At 39.5% G+C, this 16,273-nt stretch overlaps 1 protein-coding gene across 1 annotated transcript in view; it reads left to right on the top strand.

Annotated features, from left to right (window-relative positions):
* LOC148145981 (coiled-coil and C2 domain-containing protein 2A-like) overlaps positions 1–16,273 on the top strand; it is a 66,019-nt gene that overhangs the window by 47,284 nt on the left and 2,462 nt on the right. Inside the window, exons 8-10 of the mRNA XM_087999268.1 lie at positions 928–1,050; positions 1,580–1,638; positions 6,856–7,033. Of these exons, the coding sequence (XP_087855394.1) occupies positions 928–1,050; positions 1,580–1,638; positions 6,856–7,033 (360 nt within the window). The remainder of the gene's footprint in view (positions 1–927; positions 1,051–1,579; positions 1,639–6,855; positions 7,034–16,273) is intronic.

Here is a 16,273-nt window from a genome sequence, read left to right as displayed (position 1 = left end):
TCCTAAAGTAAATTGCTTGTGATTGGAGCCTTCATGCAAAAGAACATTAGACAGTCAGCCATCTAAATGTTCCACACGTTCTCCTGACTTTTTCCTTTCAAGAACTAACACTTATTGGCCCAAAGTGTCCTTGTCCCAAAATGAATCTCTGTGGAAAGAAAACTGTATTCCTCCCCCTTACCCAGAGTATGTTTATGTGTTTTTTGAGTTATTTAAATGAGTAAACATTTATATTTTCATATGACAAAATGAGTAAGTTAACCAGTTTTGCATTATCTTTGAAAATGCTATATTTGGAATAAATAAATTATTTTGTGTGCATTAAAGACTGGTTGACGGATCTTTTTAAGTCTAATACAGAGCAAGTGTATGATTAGCCATTTTGGGAACAGGGATAAATCAATTCGATTCATGTTGTGGACTAGTAGAACTAGAGAAAGACAGTTTACTCCTCTCATCGTTGTCATAATAGTATATTTCGCTGTAAACTGAAGTAGTTCCCAAAAGTAAATATTGCAATAAAATATGGTGTTAATGATCTTTGGAGAAAACATTGTCTGCAATTTGATTTAGAAAAAATATTTCTTTGGAAATTTGAGAGATATTGACAAGATGAAACCTACTGAAAGCTAATCCAAAAGCAAAATACTGTGGATGCTGGAAATTTGATATAGAAACAGAAAATACTGGGAACACTCAGCAGGTCTGACAACATCTGTATAGAAAGGAACAGAGTTAATGGAGAACTGTGAAACAGAATGCCTGATGAAATATCATCACCTAACATTTACCTTTTCTCTTCACAACTGCTGTCAGATCTACCGAGTGTATTATAGTTATTGGTAATTTTTAAGCTATTAAAATTTTAATTTTTGTAGCATAATATTTTTTAAATTATGTACGAACTCTTGAAATATGTTCTCACAGGTCTGGGTTAATATTCAAAAGAACAGTCTCCCAATGAGTGTAAATTTTGATGTCACAAAGGAATATAATTGGCGGCCATTCTTCACCAAGGGTTCTCAGAATTATGTATTATCTTCTGTACAGGTAATTTATTCTAGGTTATCTGAAATATCAATGTCAACATTATGGCTTTTGTCTTTCCTGAGACCAAATGTACACAATTGCTTGTTTTGAAATCATTTTTAATAAAGAATATAGAACCATGAGACATAATCTCAGGGTAAAGGTTAGACCATTTAAGACTAAGAATTTCTTCACTCAAAAGTTAGTGAATCTTTGGAATTCTCTGCCACCGAGGTTTGTAGAAGCTCAATTACCAAATATGTTTCAGACAGAAATCAAAAGATTCCTGGTTTTGAATGACATCAAGGCATATGGGATAGCACAAGGAAGTGGCATTGAGTGAGATGATCAGTCATAAACTATTTGAATGTGAGAGCAGGGCTGAATGGCGTACTCATGCTTCTATATTCCTATATACCTTAAATTAAATAACTTTATCTGTTTGTTGCACATAGAATATTTTAATTTTATTGATTCAATAATATGAAGAAATTACTTTTATTAGATACTTAGATACATCTGTAACATACAATACTAAAATATTTTCTAGCCGCAAGAACTAATCTACTACTCTACAGAAAGAAGCCTTGTTGATAAATTACAGAGCAGGTAGAAGCTATATTTATTATTGTATTTGTTGAATACTTATTTCAATGTACAAAACCAGTACATTATCCTAAAAGGTAAAGGTTCTACCTCTGTAAGGCAACCAGATCAACTTAAGGTAGAGAATAAATCTAAAAGCAGAAGCTTACAAAAATGCAAACAAAAGTGAAAATTCAGTAGATTGGGAGAACTGTAAAAAGCAACAATTAGTTAAGGAAACATGGATCCATTAAAGACAAATGCAAGTTATAGTGTAAATCAACATGAAATAGTTGGCAAACTTGTTAAACAAATTTGTTGCATTCAATTCATCATCATAGTACACTATGTACTCATTTAAAGTTGTGGCTATATTCCTGATAAATCCAACATTAACTGAATCAACTTTCAGTGAATTTGATTTTCTCATTAAAACAAACATAAAAACTGTAATTCAGAATGGAATTTTCCCAGTCCCGAATGCTGTGGGCAATAGTGAGACGGTTGGGAAAATACAAAGAAAGGAAAAATGAGATTCTCGATGTCAAGTAAAAGAAATATGATTTTTTGCTTAAGTTTTTAATGGCCAGGTGAGAATGTTGCCTGTGAGTGGCTAGGATCTATTTGCATCATTTATGTATGTAGGTTGCTATTTTCTCAGGTAGCAGCAAGATTGTTCAAAACACAAGGTGAGAGTCAGAGACGTTAGCTGGCAGCTGTGGCTTGCCAAGGTCTTCTCCAGTGAGGCTGATGCTTATGTCAATATCAATCTCCATGGATGGAGGTTTCAGGGTGTCAATACCCATGGAGTGTGCCCTGAAATGAAAATGAAAAATGGCTGCCAGCATACTTAATGTCAGTTGATTGTGTTTTTTTTTTGTCTGAGCAAGCAGGCTTCATTGGTAAGCAATATAGTCCCTTCGAGGGGCAAATGTGTTAACCAAGAACTCACATTACGGGTCAAAGACATTTGTCATCACAAATTTCTGCTTGTATATTTTATGCTTGTTGATTACAAATCCAGGACATAGCAGTCTTAATCATGAGATTGATCATTATGACTTAATCAGAATAATCTCTGTGAAGCAGAAGTAATCACAAGTGTCATGATCAAAGTTAAGAATCCTAATATACTATTGACATTTTAACTTGTAATTCCAAATTGTGTACGTTTTTTTAAAAAATAAGGTTGATATAGTAAAAAATGATAGCGATACAAATTAAGCAGCTGTCTGGGGAGAGACCCACGGAATGTACATTTGAGCTGTGAAAGGCACTTCAAACAGCAACCCTTCAAAGTGAGGACAGGACAAGTCAAAATAGACTGGACTACGATCTCTTGTGACTACAAAGATAACAAAGGGTTGACCTACTCCTGCTCAATAGTGAGCCACCCCCTGCCGATTACATCCCAAACTACAGATACATTTTGTGTTTTTCCATTTGAAATGAGCTGCTGGAGCTAAACATTGTTGTATATACCAGGCTGGGTTTGAATATTAAAGTAATGTGAAGATCACTAATGAAGATCTATCTCCTAGTTACCTCTATATTTCAGGTAAACACTCTCTCCCATTCTGAGTGCTTCAAGTCAGTTAGCTGGCAGTCAGACAAAAATGAAAGTTGGACTACAAAAAGACTTGGTTTCATCAGGAACACTGGAATTCAATCATGGTTGAAAGGAGTCAGAACCACAGAACCTCAAGCAATCTGCAAAATTAAAGATTATGAAACCACCAACTGTTCAACTGTCAATGGAATAGTGTCAGGAACTTCCAATGCAATGGCTGTAACTTTCAACTATCTACTATTCATTAACAATTCAGGGACTGATCTGTAAATCTTTTAAAAATAATTTGTTGAATTTGCTCCTGTTTTTCTAATCTATCTGCATGTATTTTGGGTTACTAATTTTTTCATCTTTTTGTAATGAAGAACCTCATTGTTTGTTAACTCAAGAAAGTTTTGTTAAACTTTAAAATATAACTTCATTCAGGTCTGGGGAAAAAGTATCCACAAGGGAAAGAATCTGTTTTTAAATTAATCTTGTTGTGGCCAACTGAGAGGGTAGGTGAGTAAAGAATGGGACCAAATACAACCTCCTTACCCTGGAGCTTAACAGTTTGGGGTACTCATCTGGAACCATAATAAATTTTGAAATCTCTCCTGGGGTCTAGGAATAAGACAGGTGACCTATGAAGCGTCATTTGTGGTTCACATTTATGGGCGGCACGGTGGTACAGTGGTTAGCACTGCTGCCTCACAGCGCCTGAGACCCGGGTTCATTTCCCGCCTCAGGCGACTGACTGTGTGGAGTTTGCACATTCTCCCCGTGTCTGCGTGGGTTTCCTCCGGGTGCTCCGGTTTCCTCCCACAGTCCAAAGATGTGCAGGTTAGGTGAATTGGCCATGCTAAATTGCCCGTAGTGTTAGGTAAGGGGTAAATGTAGGGGTATGGGTGGGTTGCGCTTCGGCGGGTCGGTGTGGACTTGTTGGGCCGAAGGGCCTGTTTCCACGCTGTATTGTAATGTAATCTAATCTAATCCACAAACACATTCCAAGGTCCCTCAGGCTGCACAAGGACCAGGAGTTGCTTCCCTAATACATTGCACTGTAAGTATTGTGTAGCATTCTCTATACACAATGCTGCCTTCCTTAGGTCATGTGCAGGGGCGTGAAGGGCGTAATCAGTTCCACCATATTTATAATCTCTACCTGCATGTGTGTGACATGATTTGTGCAACATTTCTCTGAATGAGATCTACTATGTTAGACTTCTAAGTAAGTTCTACTGTGTAGAGGTACCCATCCCCCTTCTTATTAGAAGTTTTCGAGTCCAAGTGTAAGGAGACCTATGGTAAACTGTCATTTATCTGTCTGCAAAAGCTGACTGATCATATTACTAAGAAGATGTTCAGTTTCTGATATTCCTGACATTGTTTCATTGGAACCATTATCAACGGACCCCACTGAAGCAACTGTTATCATTTCTGGCCATAGTGCAATGAATAGCCACGGAAAGTGATGAGAAACACATGCATCTACAATTCTAGTCTCCAATGCAGAATTTGCAGCAAAACATCACTCAAGATGCAGGGAAAGTACAGATAGCATATGGTCCTTTGTCTTCAATGGAATGTCCTTCAGATAAACAAGACACAGAGCTACCACACAACGAGAATGCCCTAGGACATTGTGGTAGAACTGTGTCATCAGCTAAAGCATTTCAGGTGCAAAGTGCTACATATTGTACACTCAGAACATTGAAAGCACAATATCATAAAACCACTAACTTAATAGGATGGGTTCCTTTTGGTCAATGTCTAATTCATCAGTGACCATTACAACCACATCTTGGAAGTCTGTGACAGGTACCCTGGAAGCTTCGATGATGTCTGTATCCTTGATGATTAGTGAGTTCGTTTCATTCCAAGGGACATACACCTTACAAGAATGGATGCTGGGACAGAGCCACTATGGCTAATCACTCTGTTACAGAATCCCTGAGGCTGAGTGTATAGACATTGCCATGCATTCTTCCACTGGGGCCACCAAGGACCACACAATGGGCTCCTCCAAATGAGGTTCCCATACTTGTCCAGTTCTGGGGGCTCCTTGCAGTATGCTACAGACTAGACAGCATAATCCTTGTCTGCTGTGCTCTGGACAAGTGGAGCAGCCAAACAGGAGTCTGACTGACAATGAGGTGTAAAAGCTGCAGGATTCTTCCAATGAGGAAAACTAGGGCTTTGATCAGGAGAAATATACACCTTCACCATGGCAGAGCGCAAAAGATAGTGTAATAATCCAGGAGGTATTTGACACTCAGTTCCAATGGAACTGAATTGGGTGAAGTTATCATACATTGACAGTAGATGTGTTGCTGCTGATAAAGCAAGCAGCCAATGCTGAAATAAAATTGCAGCCTTTTTGTTTGCTCTCTCTTGGCTTCTCCTGTTGGCTAAAAACGTTAACTTTACAAACAGTTGTAAGACTTTACAAGATCTAATACTTATTCAAACACGACCAGAATTAATGCTACAATGGGTGTTAGAAAAAGAATAACACTCCTTCAGACAGGTTCTAATATCATGTAGCGCTAAGAAAGGGAAATATCCCTAAATTCATTTTTATCACTGTTGTTGAAAAGGCAGTTGATCAGAAAGATGGTGATGGGAATGAAAATGTATTTACAAATGTAGTTACAAATTTATTTGAACTGTGAAGGGCTATTACTAGCTTGTAGCACTTGAACTGGTGCACAGCTGAGCTTCAAATATGGTGCTAGTGGCATGAACACTGGAAGATGCCCACACCTGTGAGCATTTCTGCCATTTGGAGACAAGATAGTGCACAAACAGCACCACGGAAGACTGCTGTATACTTAATAAGGGGAAGGTGACACTGCGATTCTCCAGTACGGACCTCGAATTCCTGGTAGGGAGATGGTGCAGAGAAGGGCTAGCCTCTTCCTGGAGAAGCAGCGGAGGAGGCCACATCACCATACCCTAACTATCAATATAGCACTTAGTGTTGTGAATGTGGGTGAGTTTATAGATTATTTTGGCTAAATTGGTGCTGTATAGATAATCTTTTCTGTTAAATGCTGGCCTTTTCGCTGAACTAAGCCAGAAAAAAGACATTTATCTGTATGGAGAAATCTGATGTTAAATATGTAATTATCACTTAAACAAATTAATTTATAAGAGTGATAACCCATCCTTGTGTTGAACATTTAAATTTTTTCCTGTGAACTTAAGGCTGTTTCCTGAGACCAAATGCCATTTGGAATGAACAGGTTGTCTAATGAATGATAGGTTGGACAGGCTGGACTTGTTTTCACTGGAGTTGAGATGAGCAAGAGATGACTTAATATAGGTTTATAAGATCCTGCATGGTCTTGACAAGGTGGATGTGGAAAGGATATTGACCAGTCCACAACTTGAGAGCAATGTTTTAACATTAGGTGTCACCCTTTTCAAACTGAAATGAGGTAAATTTGTTTCTTTCATAGAATTGTGCAACTTTGGAATCCTTTGTCTCAGAAAATGATTGAAGCTATTGAATACTTGGGGTTAGATGTGAATGTGGATTTTGAAACACAATCAGATCAGCAGAATGGTTATGGCGAATGGTGGAGCAGGCTCCAGGGCCTAAATGGCCTACTTCTGCTCCTATTTCATAAGTTTGTACAGCATGTTTTATCATATGCTTTATTCTTTATTTATTCATTGTGGTTTAGAATTGAATGGGCATTGAAGAACAAAATCATGGAATGGAGAGCTCACCACCCTACACGATGGAACCGTTACTGTACTGGAGTGTTTCAAAATTTTCTTCCACTACTTGAACAAAACCTTGGTCGCTCAGTAAGTGAAGAACAGAGCGCAGGATTAGAGAGTTTATTAAAAGAATTCAAGGTTTGTGTTACCTCTTAGAACATACTAGTTTTTCAATTAAAATCTTCACATCACTGACTTGTGAAATTGTCAATACAACCATTTATTCTTGTGTAGCAGTTTTAACCAAATGAAACATCCCAAGACATTTCATAGGAGCATTAAAAAGCAATGTATTACACCAAGCAGCATGTGGAGACAGCTGTCCAAATGACTTAAAGCTTGTTTAAGAAGGTCAGCAAACACCAGGGCTATAGGGAAATGGGACTTGGTATGAGTTAGGACATGGACAGAGTATTTTGGATGACTTTAAACCTATGAACAGTAGAATGTGGGAGATGTGCATTGGTATAGTCAATACTATAATTGACATAAGCATGAATGAGTGCAGCAGAAGATGAGCTGAGACAGGGGAAAATTTGATCAATATTACTAATATGGATATAGGTGGTGTTAGAAATGTCTTGAATTTAACATTGGACCTTTATCTCAGGATCAAATGAGACATCAAACCTGTGAACAGACTGGCTTGATCTCAAACTGTTGCCAAAGGGAGAGATAAAGTCAGTATTAGGGAATGGATATAGTAATTATATTCTAAATTATAGAAAATTAACTGTAGGCAAATTGCTTTTGAAAATGAGTATGAATTTTGAGTTAATTAATCTGAAGATTTCTAACATGAGTTTGAAGCTGTTTCCTTTTAGTTACCTGATATTAGCATGATTGTACAAAATGGAATCTCTTTTCTGCTTCTTCAATTCATCTCAGGCTCCAGACTTTTAACAGCAACAACACTGCATCAATATGTTATTTTCCTATTAGTCATTTCCATACTGTAGGGAATCTAATCTAATCTAATCATTCTTCTGGCTTCCAAATGAGACTGTCAAGCAGATTTTAATAAAATTTTGCTGAGATTCATTGCTTACAGATTTTTATTTCAAAAAAATTGAAATGGGTAATTTATAACTATGGCTATGTTAGGAACATTCTTGTATCTGTTCTTTACTCTGCAAACTGTGAGTTGAAATGTCACTTCAGGAACGAGAGCACAACATCTAGGTTCACAAAAGAGCACAGTTATAAAGGTCTGTTCTACAGTTCTTGATGCTGTCTTTCAGATGAGCTGTTATACAAAGGCCCCATTTGCTCTCTCGGGTGGACGGTATGCTAGCTAATGCTTATACAACAATAAAATAACAATATAAAACAACAATATCTGGTTATTATCACACTGCTGTTTTTGGAAGCTTGTTGCATATAAGTTGGCTGCGTAGCTTCTTATATTACAACAGTGATTATACTTTAATATATGATGTAGGGAAATAGATTGAAAAATGTCCATATTACAAAGGAGGAAGTGCTGGATGTCTTGAAACGGGTAAAGGTGGAATAAATCCCCAGGACCTGATCAGGTGTACCCTAGAACTCTGTGTGAAGATAGAGAAGTGATTGCTGGGCCTCTTACATCATCGATAGTCACAGGTGAGGTGCCGGAAGACTGGAAGTTGGCTATCGTGGTGCCACTGTTTAAGAAAAGTGGTAAGGACAAGCCAGGAAACTATAGAACAGTGAGCCTGATGACGGTGGTGGGCAAGTTGTTGGAGGGAATCCTGAGGGACAAGATGTACATGTATTTGGAAAGGCAAGGACTGATTATGGATAGTCAACATAGCTTTGTGCGTGGGAAATCATGTCTCACAAACTCGATTGAGTTTTTTGAGGAAGTAACAAAGAGGTTTGATGAGGGCAGAGCAGCAGATGTGATCTATATGGATTTCAGTAAGGTGTTCAACAAGGTTCCCCATGGGAGACTGGTTAGCAAGGTTAGATCTCATGGAATACAGGGAGAACTAGCCATTTGGATACAGAACTGGCTCAAAGGTAGAAGACAGAGGGTGGAGTTGGAGAGTTTTTGCTCAGACTGGAGGCATGTGACTAGTAGGATCGGTGCTGGGTCCTCTACTTTTTGTCATTTATATCATGCGAGCATAAGAGGTATAGTTAGTAAGTTTGCTGATGACACCAAAATTGAAGGTGTAGTGGACAGCGAAGAAGGTTATCTCAGATTACAACAGGGTCTTGATCAGATGGGCCAATGGGCTGAGAAGTGGCAGCTGGAGTTTAATTTAGATAAGTGTGAGGTGCTGCATTTTCGGAAAGCAAATCTTAGCAGAACTTATACACTGAATGGTAAAGTCCTTGGGAGTGTTGCTGAACAAAGAGACCTTGGAGTGCAGGTTCACAGCTCCTTGAAAGTGGAGTTGCAGGTAGATAGGAAGTGAAGAAGGCATTTGGTATGCTTTCCTTTATTGGTCAGAGTATTGAGTACAGGAGTTGGGAGGTCATGTTGCGGCTGTACAGGACATTGGTTAGGCCACTGTTGGAATATTGTGTGCAATTCTGGTCTCCTTCCTATCAGAAAGATGTGGAACTTGAAAGGGTTCAGAAAAGATTTACAAGGATGTTGCTAAGGTTGGAGGATTTGAGCTATAGGGAGAGGTTGAATAGGCTGGGCTGTTTTTCCTGGAACATTGGAGGCTGAGGAGTGACCTTATAGAGGTTTATAAAATCATGAGGGGAAGGGTTAGGATAAATAGACAAAGTTTTTTCCCTGGGGTGAAGGAGTCCAGAACTAGCGAGCATAGGTTTAGGATGAGAGGGTAGAGATATAAAAGAGACCCAAGAGGCAGCTTTTTCACTCAGAGGGGGTACGTGTATGGAATGAGCTGCCAAAGGAAGTGGTGCTGCCAGAGGAAGTGGTGGAGGCTAGTACAATTGCAACATTTAAAAGGCATCTGGATGGGTATTAAATAGGAAGAGTTTGGAGGGATATGGGCCAGGTGCTGGCAGATAAGACTAGATTGGGTTGGGATATCTGGTTGGCATGGACGATTTTGACCAGAGGGCCTGTTTCCGTGCTGTATATCTCAACGCCTCTATTACTCTATATGCATTTATCTGTAAAATAGTTTGGATGTCCAGATATCACGAAGGGTGTTTTATCTTTAATGTAAGTCTTTCCTTGAATTAATCAAGTCTCCAGAGGTGAAGGTCTGGGATCATTGCAAAATTACACACAAATCTTTTATTTTTTCAGTAAGAATGAAATTAACAATTTAATTGAGGAAGGGTTTTATTGAGTGCTCAGCTTCAAGCCAGCCCAAAAATACTGGACTTCAACAATCCAAACAGTAGTGTCCACCTTAATTTATTTGACAATAGTTCTGGTTACTGATGAGGAGAAGTCTGAGGGAGTGAAGGGTGTACGACAGGATATTGAGGGACTTGAAGAGCAAGGTAGTTAACAAGATAGGCAGTCCCTTTCTGCCAGACTGTATGTGATCAAACAATTCATGAGCAATAACACAAGTAACTTCACCACAGTTCCCGATTCACCACATTTGTATGCTCACTAATTTTCCTTAGTATCCTTTCATTAGCATCCTTTGTCTGAAAATACAAACTCAAAACTACTAGCTAATACCGTAGACTAATAATATAACCACTTTGAATTCTACTGTTCCTACAAGGTGCTTTCCACTAACTTCAGCAAAGGTGATAGAAGGCTCTAGATTGCCTTGATTGTGAACTCAAGCAGGTCTAAGCTGAGAAGCCTAGCTCCAAGTTTCAATTTCCATAGTGAGTACAGTAGGATCATGCTTCCTGGAGTCATTGTAAGTCTGCTACGGCCAATGTCTTAGAAATCCTGCTGATCTGAAGGAGAGCAGAGTGGTAGACTGTTATAGTATCAGAGCATCATAGAATAGTTACAGACTGGAAGCAGGCCATTTGGCCCATTGAGTCCACACTGCTTCTCAAAGAGGATCCCTCACAGAGCCACCCACTTATTTCACATGATTAATCCACCTTTCCTCCAGGTTCCTGGTCAGTATGGGCAATTTAGCATGGCCAATCCACCTAACCTGCAAAGGACGGTGGCACAGTGCTCCCACAGTCCAAAGATGTGCAGGTCAGGTAAATTGGCCATGCTAAATTTAATGTCTTAGAAATCCTGCTGATCTGAAGGAGAGCAGAGTGGTAGACTGTTATAGTATCAGAGCATCATAGAATAGTTACAGACTGGAAGCAGGCCATTAGTGGGCGGCACGGTGGCACAGTGGTTAGCACTGCTGCCTCACAGCGCCAGAGACCCGGGTTCAATTCCCGCCTCAGGCGACTGACTGTGTGGAGTTTGCACGTTCGCCCCTTGGCTGCGTGGGTTTCCTCTGGGTGCTCCGGTTTCCTCCCACCATCCAAAACGATGTGCAGGGTCAGGTGAATTGACCATACTAAATTGCCTGTAGTGTTATGTAAGGGGTAAATGTAGGGATATGGGTGGGTTTCGCTTCAGCCGGTCGGTGTGGACTTGTTGGGCCGAAGGGCCTGTTTCCACACTGTAATCTAATCTAAATTGCCCGTAGTGTTAGGTAAGGGGTAAATGTAGGGGTATGGGTGGGTTGTGCTTCGGCGGGTCGGTATGGACTTGTTGGCCTGTTTCCACACTGTAATGTAATCTAATCTAATGTAATCTAATCTAATCTTTGGACTGTGGGGAAAAATTGGAGCACCTGGAGGAAACCCAAGCAGACATGGGGAGAATGTGCAAACTCCACATAGACAGTCCCCCCAGAGTAGAATCAAACCTGGATCCCTCGTACTGTGAGGCAGCAGTGATACCCTGGAAGTCCCTTTGAATGGTAGTGTCCCAACTATGAAGGTGGCTGTTCTTCCATTGTAGCACCTTGTTTGTCTTGGAAATTGTTTGTCTTGCATTGGAAGTTATGGCCTTAACCATTGCAGGAGGTGATGAATGTGGTATGGTATCCTGACTACTGATATTTAGTGGTCAGCCAGTTAGCATGGCTGAGAATGTCTTTCCATCCTACTGCTAGAGGGAGGAGTACGGTTCACTGTAAATCATTGCGTAGTTTTTGAGGGACTTGAGAACTCTGGGCACACATACGTATTTCTGAGGCATTATTGATGTATTTAATTAATTAATTCAACTTGACTGATGATATCTCATGGAGATACAAAGATTTACAGAAGCAGCTGCTCTTGGGAGTGGTGGTGAGCAAGAGGATTTTGTAGGAAATTGCTGAGTGGGGAGAAGCAGTGAGCGGGAGAGTTTGGATTGGTGGTAAGCAAAAGAATTCAGTATGAAAATAGTGTGTTGGGAGAAGTGGCAGTTTTAGCAAGGCAATGAGTTGGAAAGACTATAAATTGGGAAAGGTTGGAGATGTGAAACAATGAGCAAGAGATGAGTTTGTGGGCTGTTAAGAGCACTAAGTTATTAAATGCTAATATGTTATTAAGAATTATTGCCAAGTCAAAATATATAATCTTTAATTTCAAGCAATGTTTGATTTCCTGCATCAAAACTAGTGAAAAATTATTTCATTTCCTCTGTCACAAAAATGGATATATTTGTTTATGCCTCAAAGGAATAGTTAAGTTTAAGACTCTAAAACACTGTTGAAGATGTTGCACTATATTTGTGAATGTGATCCTCATGATGGCAGGTTCATCTCATCCTACAGCATGGCAGATAATTCGATGACGGCTAACCCAAAGAGCCATGGACTCTATCAATACTGGTGCTTAGACATTTACAGATAGTTGAGACGAGTTATGAAAGCACTCTGCTGCACATAAGCCCTAATATAAGCAGCCGCTGTTGCTTCTCTGGTGGAGAATCATCAGTTTATTCAGTCAGCAATCGAAGCCCTCTGAACCTCTGTTGTTTAGTGCATATGTTTTCAATGACTGTATGTGCTAGACCCATGCCATCTGGTTTTCCCTAGTGATGACCCTTGACCTATATTATCTGCCCTATGCAAGTTAAATCCACTGAGCACATGCTTATGCTCCTATTGTGCCCATCCTTGCCATTATTGCGGCATTCCCCTCTGTGCTCAATCTTCCCACTCTTGGCATCAGCACAGCAATCCCTTTATGCCCACCACATTATCCTTGCAGCATCCCTTTGTGACAAACCCTGCTGCAAGACTATCACCCGCTCTGCGCTTTCCCTTCTCATCAGTACATCAGTACAACACTTCTGACTGCTACTGTTTACCAGGTTCCCCTTCTTGACTTCCTCCCAGCACTTTCTGTGACTGCCTTCCTGTAAGTGTTCAGACAGTTTACCTCAGTACCATCAGCTTTAACTAGGCAAGGATCTGAAAGTGCATGATCCCCATTTGATTTATGTTAAACTCCCATAAAATTAAATGAGGTCTATTCAAATTCATGGTAAGTCCTTGCTCAGTAATTCAAATTGCAATGCTGCCGTATTATGCTAGTTATTGCCTTGCAATTTTTACAATGCTTATAAAATCCAGAACTGATGTCATCACAATGTCAGCTTTCCAGGTAAGCTCATCCCATCCCTATTTCTCCCCTCCTTGCCTTCCAACCTGTTTGCTGCAGCCATCACAAAATTCAATCCAGTATATCCAAGCCAGTTCTCTACTTACTGGAAAAGTTACAGTTAAAGAGAAATGAACAAAACATGTTAGAATACTAGAAGAATCTAAGAAATGAATGCTTACACAATTTGTGGCTTGTGAGTCAAGAGACTGAGAAAAGTAGGCTGAGAGTAGGGGCATTAGGTAGGCAGACACCCAAATAATTGATTGCACAACTTTAGAACTATCCCAAAGACCAAATGAAATAGGAAGAGGTGTGGACGGTTCATCCCCTTGAGCCTGCTCCATTCAATAGGATCTTGGCTGAACCTATATCCTCATGTCCACTTTCCTGTGTTTTCCCCATGACCGCTGATCTCCCTACTTATCAAGAATCTATCTACCTCAGCCTTAAATATACACAACCCTCTTGGAAAAAAAATCCTCTTCATCCCAGTGTTAAATTTGCACCCTTTTGTTGTGAGACTATGCCACCTGATCCTCGACTCTCCCACGAGGGGAAACATCCTCTCAGCATTTACTTATTAAGTCCTTAAGAATCCTGTTATGTCAATGAGATAGTTTCATTTTTCTAAATTCCAATGAGTAGTATGCCAACCTATTCAGCCTTTGCTCGTAAGATAATTCCTCCATTTTAGGATCATCCCAGTGAACCTTCTCTGAACTGCCGCCAATGGAATGATAGCTTTCTTTAAATAAAGGGACCAAATCTCCACACACTACTCCAGATGTGATCTCATCAGCACCATGTTCAGTTACAGGAAGACTTTTCTATTCTTGTACTCCAATACCCTTGAAATAAGGGATAATATTTCATTAGCCTTCCTGATTACTTGCAATACCTGGGTGGTAGCTTTCTGTGTTTCATACTTAAATATCCCTAAATCCTTATGTATTGCAAATTTCTGCGGTTATTCTCCATTTAAATAACACATTCCCCCTTCAAAACTAAAAATAACTCCACACTTTCACATATTGTACTCTATTTACCAACTATTTGCCCATTTAGAGTCAGAGTCATACAGCCCAGAAACAGACCCTTCAACTCAACTCATCCATACTGACCAGGTTCCCTAAACTGAACTAGTCTCACTTGTCTGCATTTGGCTCATATCCCTCTAAACCATTCCTGTACCTGTCCAAATGTCTTTTAAATGTTGCAATTGTATTCGCCTCCAACATTTCCTCTGGTAGCTTGTTCCATATGCATCACCCTCTGTGTGGAAAAAATATTGCCCCTCAGATCCCTTTGAAATATTTCCCCTCTCACCTTAAACCTATATCCTCTAGTTTTGGACTCCTCTACCCTGGGGAAAAGACCTTGCTATACACCTTATCAATGCCCCTCAAGAATTTATAAATCTCTATAAGGTCACCTCTCAGCCTTCCATGCTCCAGGAAACATATCTCTGCCTAACCTGTCTGTCCTTATAACTCAAACTCTGCAGTCTCAGTAACAACCTTGTAAATCTTTTTTGCATCTTTTTCATTTTGATAACATTTCTCATATAGCAGGGTTACCACAGTCGTATAGAGTACACCAAATGTTGCCTTACAAATGTGTATCAATATTCCTCAGAAACTGTTTATATTCCTCTCGCAACCTCCCTTTCCACCTACTTTTTTTGCGTCATCTGCAAATTTGGCTATAATACATCCATTTCCATCCTCCAAATTATTAATGTCCATTGTAAACATTTGTTGTCCCAGCACTGATCCCTTGGAGCTCCACTGGTTACAGATTGCCAACCTGAAAAAGAACCCCATATTCCTACTTTCTGTTGACTGTCCATTGTCAATGCTCTATCCACATGATATACTACCTCCAATATCATGAGCTTACCTTTTGACTTAACATCTTCTGAGGTACCTTGTTCTTCTGGTTCCTGCTGGTTCCCTTCTATCCACTCTGGTTGAAACTTCCTTGAAAAACTCTTAAATTTTTCAGATACAATTTCTCTTCATGAAGCCATGTGACTCGGCTTGATTAGGTTATGATTTTCCAAAAGTTCTGCTATTACTTCCTTAATCATTGATTCTGACATTTTTCAAACAATACATGCTAGGCTAATTGGCTATAGTTATCTATTCTTTGCCTCTGTCCATTTCTGAATAGGGATTGCCTATTGGCAACTTTCCAATTCTCCAGTACTTCCCCAGATTCCAAAGCGTTTTGGAAAATTACAACCAATACATCCACTATCTCTGTAGTTACTTCTTTTAGGATCCTAAGATGCAAGCCATTGGGACCAAGGGACTTATCTGCCTTTAGCCTCATTAGTTTGTCTAATGCTACTCCTCCAGTGATGGTACTCCTCCCCTGTATCCTTTAGTATTAATAGGATGTTTGAAGTATCTTTCACGATAAAACATCTGTTAACTCTCTGCCATTTCCTTGTTCTCTATTACTTCTTTTAAGATTCATTTTCCAAGAGGCTACTTTACCGCTTTTTATATAGTGTGGGGGTGCCGATGTTGGACTGGGATGGCAAAGTCAAAAATCACACAACACTAGGTTATAGTCTAAAAGGTTTATTTAAAATCACAAGCTTTCAGAGCAACACTCCTTCATCATGTGCATGGTTCCGAAAGATTGTGATTTCAAATAAACCTGTTGGACTATAACCTGATGTCATGTGATTTTTGACTTTCTTTTTATGTATTTAAAGAAGCCCTTACGGTCATTTTTTATATCCCTCTCATTTGCCCTCTCTCTCTTTGTTATCTTTTTAGCCCTTCTTTGCTGGGTTCTGATTTTATCCCAGTCATCAGGGCTAGCACTGGCTTTTGTCTTCTTAAACACTTTTCCTTTTAACTTTATACT

This window comes from Chiloscyllium plagiosum, unplaced genomic scaffold (genome assembly GCF_037043375.1).
Source record: "Chiloscyllium plagiosum isolate Xiang-an unplaced genomic scaffold, Cpla_swu_hap1 HiC_scaffold_22, whole genome shotgun sequence".
NCBI classification, from domain to species: Eukaryota; Metazoa; Chordata; class Chondrichthyes; order Orectolobiformes; family Hemiscylliidae; genus Chiloscyllium; species Chiloscyllium plagiosum.
The sequence above is the reverse complement of the archived record's forward strand: the minus strand, read 5'-3'. Positions and strand labels throughout refer to the sequence as shown.